The sequence below is a fragment of the Calidris pugnax genome, unplaced genomic scaffold (genome assembly GCF_001431845.1).
Source record: "Calidris pugnax isolate Ruff unplaced genomic scaffold, ASM143184v1 scaffold1156, whole genome shotgun sequence".
NCBI lineage: Eukaryota > Metazoa > Chordata > Aves > Charadriiformes > Scolopacidae > Calidris > Calidris pugnax.
In genome coordinates, this window is record NW_015094503.1 from 243,875 (window position 1) to 262,967 (window position 19,093).

The 19,093-nt window shown below is 38.3% G+C and overlaps 1 protein-coding gene across 1 annotated transcript; it reads left to right on the forward strand.

Moving 5' to 3' along the window:
- Nucleotides 1-850: 850 nt before the first annotated feature.
- On the forward strand, nt 851-15,086 carry LOC106900835 (septin-2; the record flags this gene model as incomplete). Its single annotated transcript, XM_014963031.1, has 10 exons — nt 851-938; nt 1,703-1,826; nt 3,926-4,060; nt 4,296-4,413; nt 6,077-6,178; nt 6,461-6,606; nt 7,265-7,348; nt 9,709-9,766; nt 11,615-11,720; nt 12,127-15,086. Coding segments are annotated over 9 exons (960 nt in total), but the record flags the coding sequence as incomplete, so codon positions are not given.
- Nucleotides 15,087-19,093: the final 4,007 nt, after the last annotated feature.

Here is a 19,093-nt window from a genome sequence, read left to right on the forward strand (position 1 = left end):
TTTTTATGTGATCCCTGTTGCAGAATAATCTGTGTTACTCAGAGGGATCATGCAGCTCATCATTTTTAACATCTAATTTTTTTTAATTAATTCTGTCAACACCTGAAATAAAATCAGAATTCTAGAAAATTATTTGTTCAGTGAATTCAAGTACTGAGCACTTCAAGTTGCTGGTCTTTTTTATGCCATGAACATTTGTTCTGATTAAGATCTTCCTCTTTAGCTAATTAGTTGGCTTTTGAACTTTCCTCGTGGTCCAGTCAGTAGCCCTAGAACAAGACTATATTTATGGTGCAATTTGGTAATCCCAAATTTCATGAGTGAAAAAATTGCTTTGTGTGTAATGCTTTGTGGCCATATCATATTCCTCTTCCCTTGGGTTCTTGCCTGCCTTGCTAACATAAAAAGTAGAAATAAATCACACTTTTTGATGGTTGGTTGTGCAGAAGTTCAGCAGTGCCTTTTTTGTTGTTAAATTGATGATATAGCCTAGCAGGATCCATATTTTTTTCACATTCTGGAGTGATAGCAGAAAAGCATTCCTTAAAAAGTTAGGAGACGTGACATGGGAAATTTTAAGATTAAATTGATCAGAACTCCATTTGACTAGGAGATTTAATTGCAAATCATCAGTGAAAGCTCTGAGAATTATAGAGCTGAGATGTAAGAATTGTTTTTTGATCTTTTTGTGCAGACTTCTCTAATGCAAAATTATAGGCTGTAAATTTTAAAATCACTATTAAAAGATTTATGATTAATTTGAAAAAAAAGTATAGTCAGGTGATACTGTCTGGATATACTTGAAATTAATTATGTAAATATGTTGAATTTATCTTTATATTGAATCACAGGTGAATCTGGATTGGGAAAATCTACATTAATAAACAGCCTCTTCTTGACAGATCTCTACCCAGAAAGGATAATCCCAGGAGCTGCTGGTAAACACACCTTTGTTCTAGTTTCTCTATTCTCAATGATTTTTGGAATTGAATGCTTTTATCTTTGGATTTTAGTAACAGCCAGTAGTGATTTCTAGCTGTAATAATTTCTAATGTATTTTCTCATACTTGAACTGTTTGATTGAAGTGTTTCCCTCTGTACACAGGATTTATATGGGGTCTTTATTGTTTAGTCCTCCAATGTATTCATAATGGTGCCTAGAAAGTCAATCCCTTCTTTTGCTTAAAAAAATGTCATTGTGTCACAGCAAGATAAACAATCAACTAAAACAATCAGAAACTTTCTTTAATTTTTAATCTGTTGCAATTCTAAACATATACATTGTTTATATCTGCTTGGACTTGCAATTTGATTCCTTTACTTTCGGTTGATACTTAGTGAATGTGAACTTCACCTGCTTTTCTTCCTCAGTCCCTTGTCCCTTTTTTATTCTGTTAACCAAGGCATAGAGTAAATCAACAAAAGAGAATATCGTAAGAAAATAGAGGAAGATACTGTTTTTTCCCTTCTTTGCTACTTGTTGAATGACTTGCTTTAATGATTTATCATGTTAGCTCACGATTACTTATCACTTTCAACCTTAGGAAAAAATCTATTACATATAATTTGGTATCATTCTCCAAACTGCTGATTACTTACAGTTTTTTCTCAGTCCCTTTTGCCATAGTTTCTACGTCGTATATATCTCAAAATGACATAGTCTTACAAATTCTATTCTGAAAGATTGTTAAATGTATTTCAGAGAAGATTGAACGCACTGTGCAGATTGAAGCCTCAACTGTTGAAATTGAAGAGCGGGGTGTGAAACTACGTCTGACAGTTGTAGATACACCAGGATATGGGGATGCTATCAATTGTCGAGACTGGTATGTACACAGGGTATATAGTGATCTATATATGAAGACCAACATCCATTTCGTATTTGTCCTGGGCGTGGGGAATAAGTAACTGAAGTGGGACTATATTAATAATGATATGCAGCCCAAAGTAAAGAGACATCAATAACTTCCACACAACTTGAAATAAATTTTGTGACACAGATATTTTGATTTAGTATTTTCCTTAGTTAACTTTATTAAGTTTGGGAGAGTTTTAAGTGAACAGTGACCTTGACTTTTTTTTATAGTTAGAAAGCAACAGAACCATTGGGACACACGAAATTCAACAATACTCTTGAGTCTTAATCTAGTCTTTAGTGCAACTAGAAATCAACCTTAAGAAGCTGTCCATATTCACTTGAGCATTCTCAGGTTCTGCGTTTTCATCATCTTTGGGTTTGATCATTTGGGGTTTTTTTTGAGAAACTTACTTTATAATAAATACTGAGAAATATTCTTGAGATCAATGGCAATCAGTTTTCAGTGGTAAACCCTCTTCCCTCATCTCTCAAGTCCCTGAAACTCAAGGCAAGGACTGGGGAAATAAAGTCCATCCTATTGTAAGTGAAAAGCACGTACAAGACTACCTGAGGAACTTGAACTTGATAAGGGACTTTATTAGTCTATGGGACCCAAGAAGATGCATCCCATCTTGTTGGGTTTTCTATGGCAGATGTAGTTGCCAATCCGCTCTCCACCATATTTCAAAAGTCACGGCAATCAGGCAAAGTCCCTGGTGGCTGGAAAAAGGGAAACATGCCCATTTTTAAATAGGGTAAAATGGAGGACCCTGGAAACTACCGGCCAGTCAACCTTGCCTCCAAGTCCAGTGAGATCATGGAACAGATCCTTCTGGAAGATATGTTGAAACATATGGAAGAGGGGGGGTCATTAGACATAGCTCATATGGTTTCACCAAGGGCAAACTGTGCCTGATTAATCTGGTGGCCTTTTATGATGGAGTGCATAAAGTAAGATACACTGATGTCATCTACCTGGACTTGTGTAAGGCCTTTGATATGGTCCCCCATAACATTTCTGTCTCTAAATTGGAGAGATGTGGGTTTAGTGGACGGACTGTTAGATGGATAAGGAATTAGCTGGATGGCCATGTCCAAAGAGTTACAGTAAATGGCTCAAAGTTTAAGTGGAAACCAACAACTAGTGGAGTCCCTCAAGGGCCGTACTCGGACCAGTACTGTTTATTATCTTCATCAATGGCATACTAGAATTGAGTTCCCCCTCAGCAAGTTTGCAGGTGACACCAAGCTGAGTGGTGCAGTTGATTTACTAGAGGGAAGGGAGACCTGCATTCAGCTCAGGGCCCCCAGCACAAGACAGACATGGACCTGTTGGAGCGGGTCCAGAGGAGGGCCACAAAAATGATCCAAGGGCTGTAACACCTTTCCTGTGAGGAAAGGCTAAGAGAGTTGGAGTTCTTCAGCCTGGAGAAGAGAAGGCTCCAGAGAGACCTTACTGAGGCCTTTCAAGGCTTATTACCAGGGCCTGTAGTAAGTAACGGGGCAAGGGATTTAGGTTGGACATAAGGCAGAAGTTTTTTACAATGACGGTGATGAGATATTGGAACAGGTTGCCCAGAGAAGTTGTGGATCCCCCATTATTGGAAGGGTTCCTGGTCAGGTTGGACAGGGCTTTGAGCAACCTGACCTACTGAAAGATATCCCTGCCCATGGGGGGGTCGTGGCCTGGATGATTTTTAAAGGTCCCTTCCAACCCAAACCATTCTATGATTTAAAATTAGTTAGGAACAAGAAGCTTAGATTACCTTGAGCATGTCAAAAGATAAATACCTAACCCAAAAGAAATTACCTGTAAAAGTTGTGCTATATGTGTGTGTATTTTCTCTTAATATTAAAAAAAATATTCGTAGTAGTTTGTTATTCTGGAATTCAATTACAGTTTTAAAATATGTGCTCTTCTACTCTTACAGTGTTACAGCATCAGTAAATTAATTTTTGTTCATCAGCAGAATGTCTTGGTGTTTTAATATTACCTTTGCAGCACCACTAAGATTATTGCCTGATTGGGAACATGCATGATTTCTTGAATCCATATTTGTTTTACAGTTTTAAGACCATAATCTCTTACATTGATGAGCAGTTTGAGCGATATCTGCATGATGAGAGTGGTTTGAACAGAAGACACATCATAGATAACCGGGTTCATTGCTGCTTCTATTTCATTTCACCGTTTGGTCATGGGTAGGTGTTTCTCTGTCTTTTTATTTTTTAAATGATTTTACTTCGGGGAGTTGGTTTGTGACTGTTGACTTCAGTTTTCAGAATCAGATTGCCATTACTTAAGAAGGTGCTAGAACTGCTGGAATTAATTGGATGTGTTCTTTCCGTGTAAGGAGAGAGATCTACATTGTTGTGAAAATAAATTGGTAATTTAGATTAAAAATAAATTTACCTTTTTTCCATATTTTAATTTTAGCCTTAAGCCTCTGGATGTTGAGTTTATGAAGGCCATACACAACAAAGTAAATATTGTACCAGTGATTGCAAAAGCTGATACGCTTTCTCTGAAAGAGCGAGAAAGACTAAAGAAAAGGGTAGGTATTTTTCTAGTTTGCCAAAAAGTGTTGTACTTAGGTTATAGCAGCACTTTTGCTGAAGAGAGGGGCATTCTCATTTAACCTTACTCTATCCTAGCCAAGAAAATATAATCTCATCCACAGTGTAACCTCTGCTGTGAGGACATTAGAGAGATCTGGGTGTGTTCAGGAGAAGAGAAGGCTCCGGGGAGACCTTGAGCCCCTTTCAGTCCCTAAAAGGGCTCTAAGAAAGCTGGGAAGGACTCTCGATCAGGGAGGGGAGCCATAGCATGAGGGGGAAGGGTTTGATACTGAAAGAGAGGAGACATAGAGGAGGTGTTAGGAAGAAATTCTTTACTTTGAGGGTGGTGGGACACTAGTTGCCCAGAGAAGCTGTGGCTGCCCCATCCCTGGAGGGGTTCAAGGCCAGGCTGGAGGGGGCTTGGAGCAACCTGGTCTGGTGGGAGGTGTCCCTGCCCAGGGCAGGGGGTGGGGCTACATGGTCTTCTGACTCTAACCATTCTATGATTATTTAATATGTAGTTTGATTTCTTGTAAATTCTTTTTATTATTAACTAGGATATTGTCCCTAAAATGTTGCCTGTGAAAAGACAGATTGGCTACATTTACAATTTCATTATCAGTGAATTTTGAAACTTTGGAAAAATATTTAATGCATTTGCTAGTGGTCATTGCTCCCTTACCTGTTTAATCGGTTACAAAGCAGAGATGATAACTGCATCTATAATGCTCATATATTTTTTTACCCAGTCAGAATTCTGATGATTGAAAAATAGGATTTTCAGAGATTTTTTTGATTTGGGGCTTGTTTCTCTTCTCTTGTGTCATCTTCTTCTAATACCTTCCAGTTCTTCCTTCCTTAACACATTCAGTCTTGCAGGAATTGATGCTGTATTTGCCGAGGAGGGAAATTGCAACAAACCATCAGGAGTTAATAACAGCTATGAAATTTAGAAAGAAGTGTTAGAATTGACTTGCCACAAGGCAAACTTCATCCAGTCTTAGCTGGTATATTTAAAACATTATCTATGATTTTTTCAGTTATTCTGAAAATCCTTATAATTCTCTTACCCTATTTACAATAAAAATAGAGAAGTATACTTTAGTTTAATGTACATATTGTGCTGGAATTTTGCAGAAACAAAGATTGATTGATCTATTTTTTTAAAGAGCAAAATTTGGGTTTATGGCAAATGGATTCCAGCTGCAGATGCCATTCTTAGCAGTCATGAAGACAGAATTAAGCATTTACAGTGTCTGTAGCTCAGTTAGGTTTTCTAACACTCCCACCCTTACCCCCCAAATAGTAATTTACAGGCAAGAGCCAGGAGCTTTAGGCTGTTTAAAGCAATTACGGCTTTGCAGTTGTTTTTTAAAAATTATAAAGGTTTAAAAAAAAAAAGGACCATTTCTTATGTGTAATCCAGAAAGGACACTGTTTAATTGAACACTATTGTTTGTCTGAATGTCTGTGGCAAGTAGTTGTTGAATATCATGAAGAAATACCGTGTTTAAAAACTTTCCAAGTAATTTGGATCAGTAAGATAGACCCAAGTTTCTCGAGAGACCGTGTATAACTGATTAAGTAATTTTACCTTAAGATTTAAAAGTATTGACTTTACATGTATATTATCTCAATCTCTTATATTACAAATCACAGATTCTGGATGAAATAGAAGAGCATGGCATCAAGATTTATCACCTGCCTGATGCTGAATCAGATGAGGATGAAGATTTTAAAGAGCAGACCAGACTCCTGAAGGTATGACTGGCTTCATAGGTGGATAATATACTGTGGCTTTTCGAACTGCTCAGATGGCTTTAGAACAAGATACATACTGTGACCTGTGATGAGACCTTGAGTGAGTCACTGTGTCTCTGTCGCCAGGCTTCCCTAATCGTGGTAATAATTACTTTCTTTTTTTTTTTTAACCTTTAAATTAAAAGCATTACCATAATATGCAGTGCTGAGCAGAACAAGAGTTGTTCTTTGAGTTGTCTGTTCTGGTTCCTTATTAATAATTTTTGCATTTTTGGCTTTCAGGCCAGCATTCCATTTTGTGTAGTAGGATCCAATCAACTCATTGAAGCAAAAGGCAAAAAAGTTAGAGGTCGACTCTACCCATGGGGTGTAGTTGAAGTGGAGAATCCGGAACATAATGACTTCCTGAAGCTGAGGACCATGTTAATGTAAGTTAGAAAATTCCAGCTGAATGGTATTTTAAAAAACAATCACCAGGAAGATACTCAAACATTGTAGTGGGGGTTTGGAGCGGTTATGGAGACCCTGGAGATACTGAGAATTTGTCTGGAAAAAGCCATGGGCAGCCTTGACTTAGCTGTCCCAGGCAGGGATTGTACCACATAAGCTCCATGGGTTCTTTCCAATCTGAATTTCCCAGTGATTCTCTGAAAATAATATTTTGTCTAATTCCTTTGTCAAACACAGTGTTGTATTGCTATTCAGATCCACAGGAACATAAAACAGGTTGCTTCACACCTTGTGCTTACTTAAATATATCTATTTGTGGATGTATATCTGCAAAGGAGTAGACTTTGAAAGTCCACTGGTTGATTTTTTTCAGGTTTTGCTACTCTGCTTCCTCTGACCAGCACTGCTTCATCAAACACCTCACCCAGGAGGACAGCTTATGTCAGGGCTGCCTCAGGGTCTGAGATGGTCTCTGTATGTGTCTTTTATTGGACCGATTTGATTTAAATTAGCTTTTAAATTGGCATTTTAAATGGGTGTTCAGGCTGAACACATTGACCCAATGCAGTGCTGAATGTGAGAGCTGGTTAAGCATGCTGATGTGCTTGCTTGTTTTAATTATTTTTCTTTCTCCAGCACCCATATGCAAGATCTTCAGGAGGTGACCCAGGATCTTCACTATGAGAACTTCCGCTCCGAGAGGCTCAAACGAGGCGGCAGGTTGTCATCTTATGGTTACATGCTGTTTCTTCCTCCTCTGAATTTATTTTTTGGTGTCTGTCTCTCCTACCATTTCATTGCTAGGATTTGGTAGATCACAGACAGGTCTGTAGCTCCAGTCAACACCAAGTTCAGCTGACCAGCTTACACTGAGCCTAAGAAAAAGTATTATGTAAATCTGAAGTTGTGACATTAAAAGAGTATGCTTAGATCTCTGTTTTGTTTTAAGGTTTGAACCACAGATTGGAATGTTTCAGGTAAAGAAGTAGGACATGTCTATGATAAATGTTGCCTTCTAGGTTGGTGCTGATATGTTAAAGTTGGTTTGTTTGGGTTTTTTTCCAGAATTAACTATTGGAATATTTGGACTGTGTCTCTAGAAAGAGAAACTCAAGTCATTCTGCAGTGCTTTATTAAATGTGGTATAAATAACTATTTTTTTTTGCATAGCACTCACAGGAAAATGTCTTTCAGCCCTATTTTGAGCTATGGTGGGGAGGGCACATCTTTCCTGGAAAGAGGGACAGGCAGAACACCCCATTTTTAATTAAAATAGCAGGGTTTGTGAATTCTTGTTGAAAACTGGGTGTTTCCTGGTTTAGATTTTTCAGCTGCGTTTCTTATGTCAGCCACTAGAGAGTTTCATAATTGCACATTTCAGTGGGTTTCGTATGTTTTGCAAAGTTTTTTCCATCATGCTGTTCTGAGACATTTCTAGTCAGTTTTTAGGAAAAGGAGTTTGTCTCTGCCCATAGCATTGGCCTACAAGTCCAGATTTCCCTTCAGGCAAGATGACATGTTCTTCTCCCCTGACTTTTAAATCCTATCTTGGGAAGTTCAAGCTGAAAAAAAAAAAAAAATTGTCAAGTTCTGCTGCCTGTTATATAACAGATACGTACAGAGGTCTTAAAAGAAATGTAACCTAAGGGCATCCAGATTGAAAATAATGTTTACTGATTTTTAGCGGATTTAAATTTGCCTCTGCTGGGAACCTGTGACAGTAAGTTGCTGCTAAGTTGGGGTACCTTTTTTTGTGAAACTAAAACATGTTTTTGTATCTTGTTTAGTTAAGTGGCCTATATGTCTTTGTTTTGGTATTTCTGAAGTGCTGCTAGGACATAGTTAAGTTTCCTGTACGTGAGGGTAGTTTGCTTGTGAATTTATTTCAAACTTGAATCTACCCCACTGGCAGTTCTTGGCAATTAGTGCTTGTTGACTGTATTCACTGATGTTATTAGAAACTTTTGGGCACAGAGGATTTTTGACAATCTATTTCTGTTAACCTTTAAATGAGCACCAGTTTGTTTGCTTTGCACTTTTGATGGCACTTGTGTGACTAGATCTATTAGTAGTTCTTCTTCATTGGAAAATAGGATAGGAGAAATCTATTGGCAAAGTGGTAGGTAATCTTGAACGTACTCTACATAAAAATATTCTTGTGTTTGGTTTCTCAGTATAAAACTGGAAATCGGAGTTTGCTGAGATACTGATTAAAAGCATTTGCTTAATTTTGACAGGAGTAATCAATGTTTGTACTGTACTTTAACATGTTATGCAAAAGAAATTTTTTGGACTTAATAAAAAAAAAGTGACAATACTAGAAAAAGAGTTAAACTTCAAAATCTTAGGTGGAGCAGAGGATAAAAGGTTACTCCAATTGGAAGGATTCCAGACGTGTACAGTTGCTGTGTAACTTCTGTGGTTATGGTTACAAGCATTTAAGATGTGTGGTAGCAAACACGGTTCGTGCAGTTAGAGATGGACTGGAACCGTGTCGCAGAAAGGTTCTGCCTGGAGGGACCCAGGTTTCCAGATACAGCATTTATTAGAGCACTGGTTATTTTACATGTTGCTTCCATATTTTTGTTGACATCTTGTCTAGCATTACCTTGAACTTATATTTTGATTTAGTTGTATTGATTTAATGCACCAATGAAAGAGAAGAATTGAGTATGTCTTTGCAGTATTTTTAAATGTACTGTATTTGTGTGGTACTCAAATTGCAATCAGTTAAGCTGAGTTATGCTCAGGTAAACTGCTATACTTGAATACTGTTCATAAATAGTTTTTATTGATACCTACATGCAAAGATCTGTCATATTTTAAATTCATAGCTAGAATGGTTTATACTTGTTCTGGGCATAACTTTATGGTGGAGTAAGGGATAAATTGATGCCTTAAAAATTATTTTAAAATGAAAGCATTAATTGCAGCTATGTGGAGAACATGTTTTAATGAAATTTGTTTGTATTATGAAACTCTGACTTCTAAGAGCCTTGATTTTTGTCAACAAAGCATTCTCTGGAAGTTCAACATCTGAAATGTATGCACGTTATTGAACAATATTCATCTTATTTTAGGAAAATAGAAGACGAAGAAGTAAATAAGGACCAGATTCTGCTTGAAAAAGAAGCTGAAGTAAGATGACAGAATTCTATCCGCTTGTAATGGGAGAATTTCTATTCTTGACTTTTGGTCAAATGATTTATTTGATCTTGGCAATTTTTAAAGGGGAAAGACAGAATTTGCTAATATAAAGTTATTCAATGTGCGGTAGCTAAACAGAATTTGAAGAGGTGAGGAGGAGTCTCAAGATACTGATTTATTGGAACAAGTAGAACCTGGTAAGATGCCAGACTCGGATGTACTAATTGGCAATGGATGTAATGCACATTGTGTGGGGAAGGAGAGCCCTCCTCACATGAGTAAAGGCTCTGAAGTTAGCAATTGCAGACTGGGAAAAAGTCAGTTCAGCTCTGCAGCAAAGGAGGGAACAATAGCAGGAATTGTCGGGAATAAAGAATGAAACAGAAATTCTTATTCTGCTACTATGATAAATCCATAATGCATAGCTCCAACACTGTCTTCGTTGTCCCCATTACTAGTCTTATAGCCAAGACTAGAAAAAGTATAGTGAATAGCAAAAAGTGGGCAGAAAGGCTGAAGTGGAGACCTGAAGTAGAACCTGTCCAAAGGGAGATTAGGTTCATGTTCTTGTTGGCAAGCAGATCACAGAAAGGGGCTTATTATAATCATAGATGGCAGGATTAATAGGAATCTACTATACAAGAAATGGCTCACATTTAATGAGATTGATAGGTGGCTGATTTCAAACAAAAAAGATACATATAAGATGTAAATTGTGGAACTCAGCAGCATGGAATTTTGGGCAAAGCAAGAAATGCAGATAAGCTTAAAAATGCCAAGAGACTGAAGAGTTTTATCTTCTCCATGAATGTGCTCACTAAATACAAAGGTAGAAACTTTTTTGGTTTAGCAAGTTCAGAATTGACAGATTTCTAGAGTTTGAGAGCATATGTCAGGAGATACTGGACATGTGCATCTGGCTGCTAGGCTTTTCCACACATTTGCTAATAGCCAGCATTGGAGAGAAGTCTGAGTTAAATGGACTTTTTGGTCTGGCCTAGCACAAGCAGACTCTCAGTCTTCCACTAGTGGTCTTAGTGGCTACCCAAGCCCCAAAAGATAACTTGAGGAAAAATATAAAGGGTTGTTGTTTCAAGGAATATGAAAAAAGAATTGCATAAACATTCCACAGGTTTAACTTTTCATCTTTAAGCTTGACAGTTTAGTTTGAGCTTAAAGTATAGGAGAATGAAGGCAAAAACCCCAAAAAAATTTCACTAGTGAGGTCAACTTCTCACCTGTCAAGAGTTGGGTACAATAAAAGAATTTAAAATTAATCTTAGTAGCTGAGCTATACGATTACTCTGTGTTTAAATGTTGTAGTGCTCTAAAACTGAGTTTCAACCACTTTTAATAATGTTTGTGTCTCCTTGGATGGTTTGCCTTGCTTCCACCCAGTCATCGCTAGCAGGGGAGTTGGGAAGGAATCCTGACAATTTTTTTTTTAGTGACAGATACAGGTGCAGTTTGGAGAGATGTAAGCAAGCTTCTTTTCTTCTGGTGGTGAGCTTTGGTTAACTTTGTTCAGCACTTCAGCACCATCATTTTTATGTGTTTAACTTCAGAGAAAGCACAGATTGCTATTTAGGGATGCTTAAAAATCTCATCCCAAATTACAGTAATAAAGCCTGCTTAATTTAATCAGTAAGTTTCCAATCTCTTAAGGGATGACAAAGAGCAGTAGAAGAAGATGCCATAACCTGAGATTGTTAGCCATCAGATAAAGATAATGCAGATGTGTGTTCCCTCTTTAATATAAATAATTAACAGTGTGGTGGCAGCAGAGTCCTACTCTTAGGTGAGATTAGACTAAAGAATTCTTCTGTGCTACTTTTCCAGCTTCGTCGCATGCAGGAGATGATTGCAAGAATGCAAGCGCAGATGCAGATGCAGATGCAAAGTGGAGAAGGAGATAGCAGTGCAGTTCATGGACACCATGTATAAAGTAAGATGCTCAAATAGCTATTTAAAGGATTTTTCTTTGAACAACTCATTATTGGGGTTGGAAGTTTGAGAAAAATCTTTACAAGATGGGTTTGCACAGATTTCAATTTTAATTTTAAAGATTTAACTGCTGTTTGTGAAGTGAAATGGCTTGGAGCCAATCTAAAGGTTAGTGTGGTGGGAGGGGGGGTGGGGGTGTGTGTATTCTCAAATTTTCCAGAAAGTCAATGCAATATATGCTGGCAAGAATAGTGGAAGGAGTTTTTGAAATTGTGTAAACAGGTAATTCTCAAATGCATGATGAAGTCATTGTTTCATTGTGACTTTTAAATGTTTGCAGTTTTTTCAGGTTTCTAACTGTAAAAAGATAGCAGGTCTTAAATCATGTTTTTCCGTCTTGTTTTCAGATTACTTTATACCCTGACTTAAAGGAGACTTTCTGAGTTGAATTGCGGTGGTGTTATACCAAACAGGCTGCCTTTTGCTCATCATGTGACTTGGAGTTTGCTTAAAAGTTTAAGATGGAAATGCATTGTGGTAACTCCTGTGATATGTGTGTCATAACATGTACTCACTTGGTATTTTATATATTAAACACATTTGACTTTGTTTAGTAATTCTTATAGTGAGCTTATTTTCAATTTCCCATTGTACTAGGGATACAAATTAGACATTGAAACTTTTCTATCCTGGTAAAGTGTTAGATTACTTTTTTTTTTTTTTTTTTAATATGGCTTATTAGATCCTTGCTTTTAACTTTGTATTACATTTAGACATAAACAGCTGTCAGTCATACCTTGTTCAATGGCACTAGGGATCCCTGCAATGTTAGTTTTGTATTTTTTTTGCTGTGTTTACAGGTGTGTGTCTGTGAAACCATCAGTCCTTTCTTTGTCTCTGCTCAGTGCAGATGATTTTCTTAGCCTCTGCAAGTATCCAATTAAAATTCAAGCATGCCTTGTGTCTTAACAAAAGAAATAAGAGGAATTGCCTCTTTAAGAGGTATACTGTATTTTATATGACAGGCATTATTTCCTTTGCATTTAACCTTGAGGAATGTGTATACTTTCTTGTTTGCCTAAAATCTCCTATTGCAGATAAATTTTAAAAGTTTCTTGTAGGTCAACACAAATCAGTCCTGCTATTTTCTGGCATTACTGTAACCATATACACTTGATAAATGCTGATATTGTTAAATGAGGTAAACCCCAAAGAGTAGTTTTTTATGCATAGGCGTTTCCGATATCCAAATGCATATGAAATTGTATAATTCCTAATGAATATTTTCATACTATTTTTAGGGCATTGCAAACTGTTAATTATAGTATAAAATATATCTAGCACACTTCTCTGTTTTTTTAAAGTGATCTGTGCCTAACAAGATCAATGCAAACTGTATTTTAAGGTCTTGCTCCGAGGTGGAGTTAGCAGTATTACTTTGGAAGTGACTCTGATAAAGTTACACTGGTTTTTTGGGTTTGTCTTTTTTAAGGCCAAGGTCACTTTCCTTAACACTGATAATAAAGGAGACTGTTTTTTAGCATGGCTGGACTTCTACTACTTATGGTATCTGGTATTGTATTTGCAGTACATAAAAACAGCTCTAGTATACAGCTACAGGGGTGGGAGCTGGTAGGGTCAGCACTAATACACCGGGGTTGGTTTTTCTACTACTTCTGATAAAGCCAGCAACCAGATTTCCTAATCTGATCTGTTCCAAAACATTGTTATCTAAATAGCTGATAAATAGATAGAATAGCAACTTTTTTTCTCTTCTTTGAGCTCAGGTGCAGCTGTGACTTTTAAATTTTTTTTTAATGTTTCTTTAAAAAAAAATATAGGATTTCTACAGCTAATGTATAATTCCAATGGTACTTAAGTGGATTAAATATCAACCTGCCAAGCAACTGAAATTCTTACCTGCCTGAAACTACTGTTTATGAATTGTTTTATATTTGAGTCTTTTTAAAAATGTGAAGTAAAATCCTGCAATTGCAGCTTTTGCAAGGGACCTCCAGTTTTCTTCTCAAAAGCAATTACGGTCAAGTTTTGCACAACTCATCTGACCTTCCCTAAATCTTGACAAAAGTGAAAATGAGAACCTTTTTGTATGTCGAGATGCACAGAAGTTTTAAGTCCCGTTTTGTCAAATATTTGCATATAAAGCTTAGATGGAAAAATTTGCAGTTCTAAGTTCTCGTCTTGCTTTTTGGAAAGAATGTGTAGAGGGATAGCAATGTGGCAGTACTCTCAAAAAACATACCACGTCATTTATTTCTAAATCTTTTGATATATTTTTGTGGATCAGTTGTCATAAATTTACCAAAAGAACTATAGACTTAAGTCATCGAATACTTTGTGAAGTCCCATGCTGTCCTTCAGTTGCCACAATCTGGTCTGGTTCTGTTGGGTTTTTTTTCCCTGATAATACAGAGTTTGTCTACTGTTAAGCTCTTTGTCTGCTTTCTCCCTGTTAAACATGTTGTGCTTCAGACACTGGCCTCTTTGCCAAGCAGAGCAACTCTGGAACATTGTGTTTTCACCTATAAGCTCAGTAGGGTATGGTGAGCTGCAATAGTACTGTGAACCCGTACTTGAAAAAAAAACTGTGAAATCTAAAGGGGGGACTGGTTGTACATGTAACTATCTCCATGTATGTTGGTTTGATAGCTTTTTCCTTTATTTTCTAACATGGGAACAGAAGCAGATTGTCCGTGCATTTAGTGCTGTTTGGTTACTACCTGTGGAATTATTTTAAGCAATGTCTTATTCTTTGAAATATCACGTATCTATTAAAATATTTGATCAGGATAAAATACTCTGTTTGATTCTTAGGCAAATGATTTTTGATCTACAAATTCTAGCAGGAGAAATATTTCCATATTTGTTTTGTTTGATTTTTTTATAGTAAAAAGCAAGTTGATAGCACTTGCCATTTTAACTGAAATATTTAAGACACCTGACTGCTGCTTCTTCCCAAGTCTTTGGGGCAGTGATTCATAGTATGCCTGGTGTATCTGAAGGTCTATTTCCCCTTCACTTTTCTTGTGATGGTTTCATGGTAAGACATGAAAAGTGAGACTACCTTTCTGAGATTCTATTTTAGACAAACTCAACTACTGGTAGAAGAAAGACTTGGAGACAAAAGGTAGATGTTATTTGGTGGCCTGCTGAACTGGCCACAATTCTTTTCCTGTGACAGCACTGTAACTTTTTTTTTTACTTTATCTTAACAGTGAAAATACTTTTGAATTTGCAGAGCTTTCTAGTTGGTAGCAAAAATTACTTGCTTTTGGTACAAAAATCTGTTATATTCTGTTTTATGTACTGCCATTAGCCAAAACTATAATAAAAATGCTAAAATACATTTCTTCTTTTTTTTTTTTGTTTTGTATGATTCCTCATTATAATCAACCTGGCAATATTATTAATTTGTGGTGTTATAACTATAAAGGAGAAATGCAGATGTGGTTGAAAGAACACATTGATGAACCTGCATAAAATTGATACAGTGCCTTTTCCTATGGGTGTTCCCAGAGCTGCTAAAGTCCTACCTATGGGATCTTGCTTTTTCAGCAACTCTCACCAAACTTGCAAGTCCCTTAATTATTATTCTAACATAGAATGAAGGTACTTCTTGTTAGGTGGTGCTTTAAGTGTTAAGAGTCATTGTTTTCTCCAGTGACTCGTGCTTCATCTCTGGAGAGACTGAAAGGGTGTTTGATCTTTGTTCTGGATATTCCAATGTAATTTAGGGGTCATCTTCCTCTGAAGTGACTTCTGTGACCCCTATGGCTATTACAGATTAAGAGCACCAAGTTGAGTCCTTGGTTTTGGATTCTTGAGCTAACTTAATACCCAGAGGATTTTATTACAGCACTTCAAGTTTGGAAGGTATCGCTTTTGCATGTGCCGTGGTACATGCTTTGGGTTGCTGCATTGAATTGCTTTGCACTGCTGGGAGGCACACATTACACTGTCAGACTGTTCCATGGGGGAAAAACCCGTGCATGTCATCCTTAAGATACGGTTTTAAACTATGTTTGTGTTTCATTTATGTGAAGTATTGAGTGTGGAACTGGTACATTAAAGGAAGATTCATCTCTAGGGTAGCATGAGAGAAGAGGCAAGGAAGCGTCCTGACTATGTCAGACCCGCTTTTTGAGAGAAGCCTTTTTGTATGTACTGATTGCATTTTATTTCAGAATGGCATCCTTTCTATCCAGTTCTGGAAAGGAGTGCTGGAAAAGAATTGCACTAAGAGTTGCACAATGGAATAATTACAAAGTTATTGTAAAAAATCATCCAGATGTGTTAGTTCTGTGCACATAAACAGAAAGAATGGTAATTGGGGATGAGGACTGAAATAGCATGTCAAAACTGTCGGGTAAAACATCTCACAAAATTGTGTAAACGTATTGTAAGCTTTCTATTCAGAAATGTGTGGATTAGTGTCAACTAATCCACAAACCTTTTTATTATGCACTCATATGTAGGAAAAAAAAAAGGAAGATTGGGATTGAAAAAAAAAGTTGCTGTATTTTAGTATAAGTATTAAAATAATGATAAACCTAATTATCCATGTTGAAAATGTCCTTTGTACATTGTTTTGCTATTAACAGTGCTAGAAGGAATGTTTTATTTTGCTTTAAATCTACTTAATGTACCCAAGCCATCACATTATTTTGGAGGAATTGCAGTGTGTTGTTAGCATATGGCTATGCAGATAAACTCCTAGGGTTTTTATCCTAGGGATTTTATATGCAGTAGCATAATACAGCTGACTGTATTTGGATGCAGATTTTCCATATAACTATGGATGTGTATCTTTTTTAACCTTTTTCTTTGAATGCATTTCTCATCCAATTTATGCCTGCACTTCAATGAATATTTCTGTTCCTTTTTGCCCGCTCATACCATTCTTCAACATACTTAGCATTTATTTTCTTCTGATTGTCTCTGTGTTATTCAGTAATTTTTTTTTCTTCTGTCTTTGAACTCCTGCCTTTTCTTTGCTTCTTCCATTTGGTGTCCTGCAAATTCCCAGAACTTTTCTCGTATTTCATCCACACCTTTGGGGAAACGTTCTTGTAGGTTCCACTTGTCCCAGTTAGTGACAGTGGGCTGTCCACAGGAGTGTTCCCTTTTCTGAACAGAGTAGTTGGAGCTTACTCCCTGGCCACCTTGGCTCTTGGGCAAAGAATGAGGAGGGAGATTGTTTAGACCCTCTTGTGTACCTGTTCCAGGTCATTCTGAATATTAGGATGGCTGGGACAGAGATCAGATTTACACTGCTTGCTCCTGGACCTTCTGTTCAGTTGACACCTGTGGATGAATTAGTCATACGTCTGTCTCTCTTCATAAACACTCTGATGACCTCAGAGTAAAGTGACTGAGAAGAGGGCTGTCTTGTGATGCTAGAAGAAAAGAATGCTTGGCATTTCATTAACAAATTCTGCCAAAAAGGACTATATTCGGCCTTTCTCTTAAAATGCACTTGCAGTTTACTATCCTGGGCAGCAGCATCAAAAAGTAGTGCAAAAAGGGATGGATTTTTTTTATTTATTTATCTTCTACAAAAGCTGGAAATTAGTAGAAACAAGACTCTGAAACAGAGGAGATTCCCACCTCGGTTGTAACTTTAATGTCAGAGGGTATGAACACAGAGAAGCGTCTTGTTCCCAGGTAAGTAACTTCCACCACCAGGGTCCTGCCTGTCGAGCAGCCGAGCAGGCTTATAGAATCATAGAGTCATAGAATTGCCCAGGCTGGAAGGGACCTCCAAAGGTCATCTAGTCCGACCCCCCCGTAGTCAGCAGGGACACCCCCAACTAGACCAGGTTGCCCAGGGCCTCGTCGAGCCTCTCCTTGAATATCTCCGGGGATGGGGCCTCAACCACCTCCCTGGGCAACCTGTTCCAGTGCTCCACCACCCTCACAGTGAAGAACCCTCTCCTCATCTCCAGTCTAAATCTGTTCCCCTCCAGCTTGAAGCCATTGCCCCTCGTCCTGTCACTGCAGGCCTTTCTAAACAGGCTCTCCCCAGCCTTCCTGTAGGCCCCTTCAGGTACTGGAAGGCTGCTATTAGGTCTCCCCGGAGCCTCCTCTTCTCCAGGCTGAACAACCCCAGCTCCCTCAGCCTGTCCTCGTAGCAGAGGTGCTCCATCCCCCTGATCATCCTTGTGGCCCTCCTCTGGACCCTCTCCATCAGGTCCATGTCCTTCTTATATTGAGGGCTCCAGACCTGCACACAATACTCCAGGTGAGGTCTCACCAGAGCAGAGTAAAGTGGCAGAATCCCCTCTCTGGACCTGCTGGCAATGCATCTCTTGATGCAGCCCAGGATGGGATTGGCCTTCTGGGCTGCAAGTGCCCACTGCCTGCTCGTGTCCAGCTTCTCATCCACCAGCACCCCCAAGTCCCTTTCCTCGGGGCTGCTTTCCAATACCTCACCCCCCAGTCTGTACTGATGGTGAGGATTGTTCCAGCCCAGGTGCAGAACCTTGCATTTGCTCTTGTTGAACCTCATGAGGTTCACCTGGGCCCACCTCTCCAGCCTGTCCAGGTCCTTTTGGATGACATCCCGTCCCTCTGGCGTATCGACAACACCACACAGCTTGGTATCGTCCGCAAACTTGCTGATGGTGCCTTTAATCTCCCTGTCTATATCATTGATAAAAATGTTAAACAGCACCAGCCCCAGCACTTGTGACTGGTTTCCATCTGGACTTTGAGCTTGTGTGGGTGTTTCTGAGTGTCTGGGATGGACATGGCTCGGCACCCTCATGTCTCTGTTTCATTGACAACTCCAGGGCATTTCTGCTGGTTTCTCTTGCTTCTGTGCCCCAGAGGATTTCCCATGGGGATTTTGCTAGCTTGTTTCACTGGTTTTAGTGGTTAAAAAACCAAGTGAACAAAATATCTGCTAACTCCTGTTTCTGTGTATAGAAAAATGAAAAATGTCACATTTTCTGCATTTTTCTGGACACCTAGTAGTAGATCCTGAAATGCTGCATGCTTTATGGAAATATCTGAAATAGAGGGCAAACGAGGTTGTTAACTGACAGCCTGGGGGATGTACAGGAACATAATCCATGAAGGATTTGGGAAGAATTGAAACTGTTGGCTTGGGAAGACATTGTTCTGGAATTCAGTACAAAACTCCATGAAATTACATGATCTTCCATCTTTGCTGTTTTCCCAACGTTGTCTGTGGAGCAGAGCACAAAGAGCTGAACACCGGGCTCCTGCGGGCAGACGGTGGGAGAAAGCCAGAAGGACACGCTTCAAGGGATTCCCGTGGCTGGAAGAAAGGTTTCATTGGGGTGATTAAAACACTTTGCAGTTCAACTTGCTGTAGAGCTTTTCCCCCAG